This window comes from Cebus imitator, unplaced genomic scaffold, assembly GCF_001604975.1.
Source record: "Cebus imitator isolate Cc_AM_T3 unplaced genomic scaffold, Cebus_imitator-1.0 Scaffold231, whole genome shotgun sequence".
Classification (NCBI taxonomy): Eukaryota; Metazoa; Chordata; class Mammalia; order Primates; family Cebidae; genus Cebus; species Cebus imitator.
In genome coordinates, this window is record NW_016107546.1 from 186,560 (window position 1) to 200,141 (window position 13,582).

At 42.5% G+C, this 13,582-nt stretch overlaps 1 protein-coding gene across 6 annotated transcripts in view; it reads left to right on the top strand.

Moving 5' to 3' along the window:
- Positions 1-13,582, top strand: part of ARMC2 (armadillo repeat containing 2) — a 140,609-nt gene that overhangs the window by 71,497 nt on the left and 55,530 nt on the right. For 5 of the 6 annotated variants that reach the window (XM_017497382.2, XM_017497383.2, XM_017497385.2 and 2 more), the window contains one exon: positions 11,485-11,630. The exons of the other annotated variant lie outside the window; for it this stretch is intronic. In XM_017497382.2, the coding sequence (XP_017352871.1) occupies positions 11,485-11,630 (146 nt within the window). The remainder of the gene's footprint in view (positions 1-11,484; positions 11,631-13,582) is intronic. 6 annotated transcript variants of the gene reach the window in all.

Genomic DNA, 13,582 nt, shown 5'->3' on the forward strand with positions numbered 1-13,582 from the left:
TGTGTGTGTGTGTGTGTATGGCTGTGTGTGTGTGTGTGTGTGGCTGTATGTGTGTGTGTGTGTGTGTATAGCTGTATGCCTGCCTAGATGTTTATCACCTGGTGGCTGAAATTAAGAGATACTCATTTCACAAGTTTTGTGGCATGGCTGCTATGTGCCAGGCATGTCTGGGTGGTGAGCAAGACAGGAGAGCTGCCAATAGGCACCTACTTTTTGGTGACCCCTGTGTCTAGATAATAGTATTCCAGTGCCTGTTCTTCTGCAAAATTATGCTACTTCCACATACCCAACATTGCATTCATTTCTGCATGTCAGACATGTAATAGCGTGTTGAGAAGGACAAGATGCTCCAAGGAACTGGGTGCTGCCACCCAGTCAAGTCAAAGTGTGACTAGTCCCGGGCTGGAAAAACTGGAGATTCGAGTCTGTCTGTAAAGCCCTAAGAGTAAAGCAGGTTAAAATGTGCGTGTTCACAGAACTCCAGAACACTAGAATTTGGGGGCAGCTCCTTGGAACTTGGAAAAAGAGAAATACAGGCCAACTAACAGGCAAGGCTCCTAAATGCCAATAGTAAATTATACCACCAAGCAGGTGGCACAGATGGAAAGAGGGACTTGTCAGTGTTGCTCTGGAATGGATTATCATGAAGGTTCATCTGTGACCTTTAAAGACCAACAGTCAGGCAGGCATGACACAGGAGCTGAGGGAGACTCCTGGAGTCACCTCCATCTGAAAGACTATTTTGGTCTTCCTTGTGCCCTTTCCTGGAGAACAGAGAAGAGTCTTCTGTTTATGCCACAATCACAACCATGCCCAAATTCTCCCGGTGTCTCCTTTGACCTCTGTGTCTTGAGAACATCATGTACAAAGCTGCTTTGCTGTAATTGAAGGAAATCTCAACGTACTTATATTTACAGCTAGGTAATTTGTAGGTGTACAGTGTAACTATTAAAGCTCGGATTGACTTGAACTTGTATACCTATTTTTTGGATTCACTTGTACTTCCAATTGGTTTTTTCTTTATAGCCTGACCCACTTGATTTTGAATTCAATCCTTAGAGAAATGTATTCTTTCCCTGCTTTAGATATCCTATATTTGAAGTCAGAACGTTCTGCGGCACCCCGGGTAACATGGTTTGCTTTTCCTTCTCGCAACCTCCCAGCCCTCCTTCTCTGCCCTCTCAGCCTGCAGACACCTCCCTAGTGGCTCCCACAAATCCAGATCTTTTCCCCTTTCTCAGTACCGTACCACTGTTACGTTCTTCCTTTTTCTAAATGGAAGTCTCTCGGGAAGATCGGTCCTCCCACCTCATCAGTCCTTTCCTTCCTTCCTTTTGTTTTTAGAGTTTAGGGAATAGGAAAGTATTGAATAAATAGAGCTGACTCAGACCATTTGAGCCTCGATAGTTCAGAAAATGATAAATTATATCACGAATAGAAATTACAGAGTTATAGAAGGGAGCTGGATTTGGTGAGAGGAGGGAAGGAAATTACGTAGTTAGCTTTATCTTTATTTTTTATTTTTTTGAGAGAGAGAGTGCCTCGCTCTGTCACCCAGGCTGGAGTACAATGATATAATCTTGGCTTCACTGCAACCTCCGCCTCCCAGGTTCAAGTGATTCTCCTGCTTCTGCCTCCAGAGTACCTGGGATTACAGGCATGTGACACCACCCCTGGCTACATTTTATATTTTTAGTACAAAATTAAAATTGTTTTAGTAGGTCTCTGGTAGAGACAGGGTTTCACCATGTTGGCCAGGCTGGTCTCTAACTCCTGACCTCAAGTGATCCACCTGCCTCAGCCTCCCAAAATACTGAAATTACAGGCGTGAGCCATTGAGCCCAGCCGAAATTAGCTTTAATATAAAACTTTCAGATCTCAGCAGAATAGCCATGTGGGCCTGTTGAGTAGGCAGTAGGAGGTATGAGCCGAGGCTTAGAAGAGAACGTAAGACCAAAAATACAGATTCAGGGTCATCTACATGAAGGTGATGGTTGAAGGCAGGAAAGACAATGAAATTACCCAAGGACAGAGAAGAGAAAGAGCAGAGAGACTGATGACAGATTCTGTGAAATGGCGTCATTTGTGGAATGGGAAGAAAAAAGGAAGTGACCAGAAAATGAAGGGCAATGTACAAGAGTAGAGATTTTCACAGCAAGGGCGGGTCAGCTTTGGCAAATGCTGCCGAGGTTTAGGGGAAGAGGAATTCGCTACTTTGTTTAGAGCAGTGTGAATAGGCCTAGGGCAACAGCAGGCTTGCTTGCTCTCTTTCAATCTTACATAATTTTTTATCTCTTTATTTTTAAATTAAAAGGTGTTTTGATATACTTGATTTTTTTTTTTTTTTTAAATTTCTGAGCCCTAGAGTGAGCTCCCCACTTTGGCTGACCTGGGCTCACTGCTGTATTTAAAATTTGCCATCGGGAACCCTGATCGTCCATTCAGCCCTGAACTGTGTTGGGGCAGGCTCAGTGCTGCCACCTGCATGGTTCCGTGAGGAGAGCACTGCACTGGAGCCCCTAGCCTGAGCTGGCCTCTCAGCTGGGACGCTGAGCCCACCTCACCCTCTGAGCCTCACTTTCCTGTCTCTAAAGGTCTGACTATGCCTGCCTTAAAGGGCAACTGGGAAATGAAGTGAGATGATCTAGTAAAGCGCTCATAACAGGGCAGGGCACATAGTAGGCGCTCACCAGAAAGCTATTAAATAAGATCAGAATTTCCCAAACCTGAAGCTTCAAAGAGCAATTACTTCTGAGGGGATAAAAACGTAGTCACAAGAAATTAAGAAGACAGAGTCTGAGATGGATTTCAAATCTTCAGTCTTTTTGTTGTTCAGGCTTTAATAAGCAATGTGGAGCAGAAGGCCAAAGAGAAACTAAAATTGGAGGAGGGTGTTCATGTATGGGATTCTGGGTACATGATAGATCCCAATTCTCAGAGCCAGCTATTCTCTGCTTCAAGGTTTGGGGAATTTAAGACAGGCTTTCAACTGAAGTCTGGGGATTCGGTCAAGCAGTGACTTAAGTTATTATTAGTAATTAAAGATTGTACCAAAGTGGCTGGGATATAGCCATCTTTTAAATCTTGATTTAGTTATGTTTAATAGTTTGTTTGTTTGCTTTTGAGACAGAGTTTTGCTCTTGTCACCCAGGCTGGAGTGCAACTGTGCAATCTCCACTCACTGCCACCTGTACCTCCTGGGTGCAAGTGATTCTCTTGCCTCAGCCTCCTCAGTAGCTGGGATTACAGGCTTCTGCCACCACACCCATCTAATTTTTTGTGTATTTTCAGTAGAGACAAGGGGTTTCGCCATGTTGGCGAGGATGGTCTTGAACTCCTGGCCTCAAGTGATCTGCTTGCCTTGGCCTTTCAAAGTGCTGGGATTACGAGCGTGAGCCACCGTGCCTGGCCATGTTTAATGGTTTTTAAATGTAGAGATTAATGCGTTTGCATTTAGGTGTTTAGATGATCATGAGTACACGTATTTAAACTGGAAACGATGTCAATTCTTCATCCTGCTCGACCCTGCCTATCAGAAGCCTAAGTCTTCAGACTGGAGTCGGAACCACAGTAGCAATGTCTACCAGTGGAACTTAGTTCTGATTATTATGGGAGGGGTAAACTGCATACCTATAACATGGGAGCAAATAGCCCCTTGATTATATTTCCTAAATTATTACAGATTTTGTTTTGGATATTTGATAATTTAAAGCATTTATTTTGAAGGGTTTGCTTGAACAGCAAGCAACAGATGAGGCTTTTAATTTTATTATTGTTTTAATTAAGGTGTAATCTACATACAGTGAAATGCTCAGATTGTATATGCTTGATGAGTTTGACAAAAGTAGAAAGCCACGTAGCACATACCCTTATCAAGATACCAGTTTCTGTCACCTCAGAAACTTCCTCCCACCCCTTCTCGTTAATCCCCATTCTCCTTCCCTTCTCCCAGAGGGAATTATTTTTCCGATCTCTTTCACCATAGATAAGCTCTGCCTGTCCTAAAACTTTATAAAAATGGAATATACATCATGTACCCTTTTGTGTCTGGCACCTTTTTAAACTTTTATTTTGAACTAAGTATAAATTCACAAGATGTTGCAAAAATAGTACCGAGAGGTCCTGTGTACCCATCACCCAGCTCCTCCCAGTGGTGACAGCTTACATAACTGTTGCACGTTATCAAACCCAGGAAATCGATATGGATACCCCACAGTTACCTAGAGTACTATATCTGGCTTATTTTGCTTAGCACATTGTTTTTGTGATTAGATGAAACATTTTTAGGGATTTGTCTTTTTTATTGATCACTAGGCTGGCTAATTTTTTAATGATGAATTTGTTAATGGGAAGGGGACATCTATTTCCTACTTATGGAGTTTCCTTCCTATAAAAGAATTGCCAGCAGCATAACCATTCATGTGCCCAGTTGCCACAAGAGAGTAGGCGTTCAGGGCCCAGGTTCTTTCTCTTCCCTTCTCTTCCTTTTCCTGGGAAGGAGCTGTCTACAGGCAACTCATGGTCTCCTCTGATTCTCCAGGGAGAGCAGATCTGAAGGTCTGGGAAGACTCAGAGGCCTAAACATGTAATGCCTTGGGTTTTTTAGTTGGAAATAAAAGACTAAGAAAGATGGGGATGGGGAGAAGGTTATCACCTTGGATGGAAGATGTGGCTATAGCTGAGGCAGGTGTGCTTTCTAATCCTGAGGCCTTGAATTAGATTTACCCACCCAGTCACAGAACAGATCTGTCCCTGGAAGAGTAGAGAACACATGTATTCTGATGGCAGCTCACTTCTAAAAGAGGAAGGGAAGAGAGGCCCAGGTAGGGGCTGGACGGGGAGTGTCTGATTCCTGTCTCAAGCTCACCAATCAGGAAGTGAGGGTGGTGGGTGGCCAGGAGTCTCATGCTAAAAGACAGATCAAGGGTGGAAAATGAGGCTCCTACTGTGTCTGAGGAGAGCCATTTGCTCTCAATTAGTGCCCTGTCTGCTTAGCCTCCCCTCTTCACTGTAGATGTGTTAGTTGTGGCAGTGAAGAAATGTCACTAGCTTTAGCATATAATTGTGAATAGTGATGTCATTGTTTGGTAGTTCTTAATGCACTGTCTTTTTCAGACTCCTTTTTCTTGTTGTGCTGCATTGGCATTCTATATTGTTTGTATGATAGTCAAAATTTCTCCTATACTTATACATACATAGCCACAACCAGAAGAATCAGCTACCTACTTATTTTAGTGAGGTAACTAACATAGAGGCAGTAAACGGAGAAACAACAATAAGCAGAGCCAAATGCTAAACAGAGTCTCGAAGTAGGACACTGGGGACTTACGGAGGACAGAAGCATTTCCTGCTAAGTCGGACACCCATGTTAGGGATGTGCCAAGTAGGCCTGTGTAGCCAGGCACCAAGTTTTATCAAGAATTATGAATTAATATTACCTTCATACGTATATACCTGAATAAATTCCAGTAAAAGCTTAGAAATGCTTGTTATCAGTGGTGTCACATGTCTAGCAGCCTCTTGTCATTGGTTTTTTTGTCTCAGCCAGAACTGTATGAATCATATACGAGACAACGTGAAACTTCTTGGGTTTGGTTTTGGCATATACGTGGCCTCAATTGGACACAAGTTCAAATACATGAATGTGTTTTTATTAATAGAGGGAGATGGTTTAGCTGAGGTTGGAAAATAGCAGCTTGGGTCTTAAATCATTTCTTGCTGTTTGTGGTCTCCGGCGGCTGTGTTTATTCTTTCACAACATCAGTGGAAAGTCAACCATTTTGCAGTTGGCAGTTAAGTTGAGATAAAGCTCGAGGGATTTTAGTTGTGGATATTCCAGAAGATTGCAAAATGCTTTTAGAGACCAGTGCCAAATAGACTAGGGAGGCAGGAGACCAAGAAACAGAGGCCAAGGTGCCAGCCTACCTGGGAGCATTGATACACTTCTGAGCTTCAGTGAGTCACAAGCCCCTCTGAGCTGGGGCGGCTCAGATGGCAGGTTGCCTTCTAGAGCAGAATCTGGTGAGTTCCTTGAGCGCAGAGTACTTTGATGGAGGAAGGGTGCAGAGGGAAAAGAGAGGGCCGTCCACTCTGGACATGTGTGTGTGTTGAGATTGTCCCCACCTCGCACCCATCCACTGCATGCAGTAGAGAATGCAGGAATGAGACCACAGCTGCTGGCCTGTGTTATGTCCTCAAGTCCAGTGATCCAAGTCAGGAGCCGCCCCTCCCACCCCGCCTTTTTTTGTTTTTTGACACAGAGTCTCACTCTGTCACTCAGGCTGGAGTGCAGTGGTGCTATCAAAGGTGTGGCTCACTGTAACCTTCGCCTCTGGGGTTCAAGCAATTCTCCTGCCTCAGCCATGAGAGTCACTGGGATTACAGACATGAGCCACTGGGCCCAGCCCCATATTTAAGACAAAGATCTTTTGTTTGCTAAGGTTTCTCAATAATTAATAGTTGAAAACACAATCTGAAATTCATAACTAAGTACCTACAGTCAACTTGAAAAAAACAGAAGCTAAAGCTTTTGAGTTCTAATTTTGCTGTGTTAAAATGTGGTTTGTGCATTTATAAATGATCTAATTTCTTCTTCATACATGTTTCCCCTTTAAAATGGGTCTCCCAATAGTGACTGCACAATGAAAACTTTGAGGCTTACATAATTCAGTGTGAGCTGGGCAGCTTTGCCAGCTCTCCGGGCATTTTACCCGACTGAGGGTGGTACCTGTTATGATCAAAGAATTTGGGGAACTTGGAAAGAAGCTGTCTCAGAAAAGTGAGCACGAGAAAGTTGTCAAGTGTAGCTGAGTGATTTTTCAGCAGATTAGTAACCAGAAGCAGAATGGAATGTTTCTTCCTGGATATTTACCAAAACCTGAGGTTCCTTTTTGTCCTAAACATCACCTAACAATTGCTAATAAGCAAGGAAACTTACATTTTTATTCATCCTTTTGGTGGATTATCAGTGCCATTTTCTTCTCTTTTTTCTTCTTCCTACTGGCTACCTTCTGACTCACTATATCAGTTTCACAGGGTTGCAAGTTAGGAGATGGGGAAAAAGAAATTAAAACTTGTGTTTTTCAGTGTGTTATTTCTTGGTGAAATGCTACTTAAGAGGTTGGAAATTTCTCTAAGTCCTTTAGAGACTAAACAAGTATCTAGGTGTTCATTTAACTTAGACTTTTTTAAAGTAAGGGATTTGAGGTGGTTTGAAAGGTTATATACAGTGCAGGTTATATAAAGGCGCAGTGGCTCACACCTGTAATCTCAGCACTTTGGAAGGCCAAGGTGGGCAGATCACAAGGTCAGGGGTTCAAGACCAGCCTGGCCAACATGGCGAAACTCCATCTCTACTAAAAATACAAAAATTAGCTGGGCATGGTGGCGTGTGCCTATAATCCCAGCTTCTCAGGAGGCTGACGCAGGAGAATTGCTTGAACTAGGACCCGGGAGGTGGAGGTTGCAGTGAGCCAAGATTGTGCCACTGCACTCCAGCCTGGGCTACAGAGGGAGACTTTGTCTCCAAAAAAAAAAAAAAATAAAGAAAGAAAGATTATATACAGTATATATACAATAGAAAAGAAAAATGTGTATCTAAGTGTGCATTTATAAATACTACGCATTAGAATAGAAAGTTAAGAAACAGATGGATACCTCCAAGCATAAAGCTTGGGCATGGGTTAACTCTTTCTTTGGGGGCAGGCCCAGTGCAGGGGCTTTGGGGCAGGGGGAGGTGGGAAATAAAGACCCTCTGAGCAGAGCACAGAGCTCATTGATGATTTTCACAGATTTATCTCTGTTCAACTGAGAGTTCTTGTTTTTGTTTTGTTTTGTTTTAATTTTCATTTGTATACAATGAATTTAAAAGTTGGAGCAAAATTCAGAATGAAGTGGGTTGACTGGGAACTTGCCTTTACTGTGACCACATGATTTAGCTAGACTCTCCTCCCCACACCCAATTTTTGTTTGTTTGTTTTTGCATTTTTTCCAGAAAAGGCTACTGGTCTGAGCATTCAGGGCCCCACCGTCACCTCACAGTCAGATTGGTGGCTCTCAGAGGTTGGTGACAGTCTCTCAAGATAGAGGCCTTCAGAGCTGCATCTGTCTGGTGACCTCTTCCTGATCCTTCTCCCTCAGGGCTTTAAGCCCTGGTTCATCCAGGCCTCTGCTAAACTCCTGCACTTCCTTGCCAGAGGTGTCTTAAAGGGAAAAACTCCCTTTTTATCTCTCCTGTCTCTTCTTTCTTTCTTCCGTCTCCTTCCCCTTCTCATTTGCTCATCCAGCCCTCCAGCAGCTGAACATTCAAGAGCTTTTTATGAGCACATTTGTTGTCCTCTGAGTAGGAAGAAGAATAAGAAGTGGTTTATATCCTAGAGGAGTTCACCATGGGAGAGAAGGTGCCTGAGACAGTGAGGATGCTTCTGTGATAGGGGTTATAGAGGCAGGAACAGGATGCTTTGTTAACACGGAAGAGGAAGCTTCTGATCGGCCTCTGAAAGGCCTTCATAGACAAGTTAGCCTGAGCTGGGTAACTCTAGAGTCCATTTTTCTTTCATTCATAATTTTTTTATTTCTCTGCTTTAAAAAAATCATCTTAAAATCTATCTACCTCAGAGATACTGTCTGCTTAGCCCATGGCGTTCTGATATCCCAGTCTTTCCTTTGTAGATGTTCACCCATTCATTCATGCCATTAGTAAATGCCTATTGAGCACCCACCATGTACCAGGCACTAGACTTGGAGCTGGAAGTACAATGGTGAAAAGGATGAACAAGATTTATGCCCTTACTGAAGCATCTAGTCTGGAGGAGTAGACAGATAGTAACACATAATATTAAATAACTTAGTATGAAGTAGAGTTTATGGGCCCTATATGGTATGAGATGAAGCTTGATAGGTTGAGAAGAACCAGATCTATTGAGCCGTGTAGACCATGGTCAGGGAACTGAATATTATCCTGGGAGATATGGACAAAAAGTCAGTATGGCTTGGGGTAACAGATAGCAGAAAGGCAGGATTCTGGGATGTCTCTGCTTGAGCAACTAGGTTGATGGTATCATCCATTGAGCTACTGCTGTGTATTTTTCAAATGTGTGGTGTATGTTTCATGTACATTATTTCTACCAGCAGCACAAATGACAAACTTGGAAATATGTGAGGTATGTATATTACTCAACTGTGTGTATCACATGCAGTAAATGGGTAGGAATTTCAGTCAGATGGTGTGTCACATATAAATGTGGGCTTTCTCTCGTGACTTGGGTTATTTATGAAAGTTGTGTATGTGGGGCAGAAGAATCTTGAGCTGTCTAAACTTTTTCTAATTAGGTGAGAATGAGGCCTGAGAAGGAGAAAAAATTGAGATTAAAACAAGAAAATAAAAGTTCCTAAGGAAACTATGATCCTTTCTGCTGACATCCTTTCTGCCAGAGGTTAGATGTGGGGAGTGTGAAGATGACCGTGGATTGGGATGCCCTATCTTTGATGCTTTAGGGACAGGGAAAAGGAACCGTTGGTGTGCAGTGACTGGAATGGGTATTTCATGGTTTCCCGTAGTGTCTGTCTGCCTGGGAGTCACACAGGCATCTGTACCCTGGTCTCCATGGAAGAGAATTTTGAGATATCCTCTGAATTGATGTAAACCAGTAGTGTTCAAGTGCCTGGGCTGTCTCAGGAGAACAGGTAGAAACAGGGTCAGATAAAGAGAATTTTCCATTTTGTGACAGCAATGGAATTCCTAGAATGGTTCATTAGTCTTCACAAAAGATCCATTCCTGGCTGGGCGCAGTGGCTCACCCCTGTAATCTCAACACTTTGGGAGGCTGAGGTGGGTGGATCACTAGAGGCCAGGAGTTCGAGACCAGCCTGGCCAACATGGCAAAACCTCGTCTCTATTAAAAATACACAATTAGCCAGGCATGGTGGCATGCGCCTGTAATTCCAGCTACTTGGGAGGCTGAGGCACAAGAATTGCTTGAATGGGGGAGGTGGAAGTTGCAGTGAGCCAAGATCCTGCCACTACACTCTAGCCTGGACGACAGAGGGAGACTCTGTCTCAAAAAAAAAAAAAAAAATCCATTCCTTAGGTTATAAGAAGAATAGTTATCACTATATTGTGATATTATGCAGAGCCATGGGTTAAGTGGAATGCTCAAGTAGTTTGTTTCACCTCCAATGTGTGGGATACTGAAACTTTCAGGGAAGAATTTACAGAATCATTGTATAATTGAATTGATTGCAAAAGACGTGTACACATTTATTTGAAAGATTTTTTTTTTTACATTTTTTGTGTTTTCAGGGTAGTCAGTTAAATTTTATCATATCTTTTACTTGCTGTTGTTATAAGGAAAAACCATGTCATCTTAAGAATTGTTTTTAAAAGTATATTTACTATGGCCGTAGTGATGCTTTATGTTTACATGATGCTTTACAGTATTAGATAAGTAATAAAAACAGTGCTACATGTTTCCATTTGCTACACACAACCCCCTGAGAGGTGAGCAGTGCTTGTCACCCACTTTTCACAGATGAGGAGATGGGGAAGTGGAGGAAGGAGTGGCTGGCCCCAGGCACTTCACTAGGAAGAGACGTGGGACTTGAATCCCTGTCATTTGACTCTTAACTGTTGGCAGCGATGCCATGCACACATCTCATCTCATTGAATCCTCACAACTGCTGGGCAAGTATCATCACCTCTACTCTATTGATGAGAAAAATGTGCTCCGGGAGGTTAAATAACTAACCGAGGCTGACAGGTGGTGGGGCTGAACTGGCTCTTAACCAGTAGCTGGCCTGTACTGTCCCACAAGGAAGGAGCACACTGCATATTAAAATTATTCGATAACAATGTTAGTTATATGATTAACTAAACTGTTCTCTTCTTGACTCTTTGACAAAGGTAAAGTAGATAGCTTTCCTGAAATTTTTTTTACAAACTACGAGAAATTTGTGAGATATTCTTGCCTCTTGGGAGAGAATGCAACTAAAGATCTTAAATATTCCTTGGCCACATCATTAGCTGATGCTACTTATAAAAGCATAGAACAATCAGATGACAAAACCTATAAAAAAAAAAAAGAAAACATAATAAAAAAAATAAAAAAAGAAAAAAAAAAAAAAGAAAAACATAGAACAAGAAGTTTCTAATCTCCGGAACTGATGTGGCTATCACAGGGTCAGTTGAAGGTCTTAGGACTGTTAACAGACCTATATGATGATTTGTTTAACCCTCGCTTTGGGGTATACCAACGGCTTACTAAGATTAACATTCCATTCCTTGCCTTTGAACTAAATTAGGCTTTCTTTGTTTTCATTTGTCGCTACTTGTGCCTAGGCTCACATTCAATGGTGGGAGATGAGTAGTGGGAGCTTGGTTTAGCTACTGATGTAAGGAAATTTATGAGATGAATTATACTGTGCTGCTTCGTGTGGTTATACTTTTTCAGTTTAAAAAAAAATGGCACAAGCATGGTTTTATCCTAGGTGACTGCTACATTGAGAAACTTGGTTGATTCACCGTTAGTAAGAAGTAACTTCCTAAGCATCAGTGCCCTTCCCCAGCTCTGCACGGTGATGCAACAGTACATGGGTGACAAGGACGTCTGTACCAATATTGCCAGAATATTCAGGTAGGTAGACTAAGACATGAACTGGCCTTACAGAAATGCTCATGCTTAGATTTTGGGTTATCTTCAATATTTGCCTGAGTGACTGGCAAGGAATCCTTTCTCTTCTTCTTTTTAGGTCACCTACCAGAAAGGGTAAATATGGTGGCCTAAGTTAAAAATGAACAATTCAAACAAATGACTCCATTGCCTATATGATTCTATTGTGATTCTAAACTCATTGGTTGTTAAGTCATTTTAGTTCTTTGGTGAGTTGTGAGCTACGGGCGGTGTGTGCTTAATCTTCTCAGCTTATTTGAGATTAAAAAAAAAAAAACTGTATACAAAACAAAGCAAACATTCCAGTTTGCTAGGAAATAAACAAGAGTTTTAAATCAGAAAGGGGACCAATGCTTAGAAAGTCTGATCTGACTTTGTAATAGGTTATTCTATTTCAGTTATTTGAACTTTGGTTCACACTTGGGCTAGTCATGTCTACACTTACTTTATTTCCTCCAGAAATAAGGATCATTTGAATCCAGGTTGGCTCAAAGCAAGATGTTGTTAAATTTCAGAGCTGTCTTTAAATTACGCATTTCTGTTTCCTCCCGCTCTTTGTCAATATTTTTACATAATGATTCTTCTTGGAAGCATGGGGCTTTTCTTAAACTGTAATGCTGTAGTTGTTTAAAGAAATGCAAAGTTTCCTGAATTGGTACTTGACCCCAGGACCCCTGGATGTGGATGTGAGTCCAGATCTGATTTTTTTTTTTAAATGAATGTCAACTTGTATTATAGATTAAATGGTACACAGGTTTGTTATATAGGTAAATTGTGTAACGTGGAGGTTTGGGGTCTCCACAATTTTGTTACCCAGGCAGTAAGCATAGTACCCAGCAGGTGGTTCCTCAGCCCCAACCCTTCCTTCTCTCCAGATCTGATCATTTTATACTGTACTTCCCTGAGCTTTGTTCTGGATGTCTAATTACTACCTATCTGAAGCTTGGCAAATCATAAGGAATTTATTTTTGCTTATGGTGTCATGTAGGGGTCCAACTTCATATTTTTCCCATGTGGATAGTTGATTGTTCCAACACCCTTTACTGACTATGCTGTCCATTCTCACTGATTTTGTCAGTCAGACAGAAGTTTCCATGTAATTGCAGATTTGTTTCTGGGCATTCGATTTGGTTTTTCCTCAGACCTGTCCCACAGTGTACTCACTATTACAGATTTAATTTGAGTCTTGCTATAAGATGAATCCTTCACTTCTTGTTGAGATGGGGTCTCACTCTATCGCCCAGGCTGAAGTGCAGTGGCACAAATAGGGCTCACTACAGCTTCAACCACCCAGGCTCAAACGATCCTCCCACCTCAGCCTCCCTAGTAGCTGGGACCACAGGTGCATGCCACCATGGTCAGCCAATATTATTGCTTGTAGAAACAAAGTCTTGCTATGTTGCCCAGGCTGCTCTCAAACTCCTGGGCTCAAGCGATCCTCCTGCCTCAGCTTCCCAAAGTGCTGCGATTACAGGTGTGAGCCACCCTGCCTGGCCTTCAAATCCCTCACTTTTTTTCTTTTTTAAGATCCAAACCCTTGGTCAGCACAGTGGCTCATGCCTATAATCCCAGAACTTTGGGAGGCCAAGGTGTGGGGATCACTTGAGCCCAAGCATTCGAGACCATCCTGGACAACATGGTGAAACCCATTTCTAGTGGTCCCCCTACACCCCCTGTCAAAAAATTAGCTAGGCATGGTAGTGTGTGCCTGTAGTACCAGCTACTTGAGAGGCTGAGGTGGGAGGATTGCTTGAGCCTGGGAGGTGGAGGTTGCACTCCAGCCTGGGCAACAGAGCAAGACTCTTAAAAGAAAAATCCAGGCCGGGCGCGGTGGCTCAAGCCTGTAATCCCAGCACTTTGGGAGGCCGAGGCGGGTGGATCACGAGGTCAAGAGATCGAGACCATCCTGGTCAACA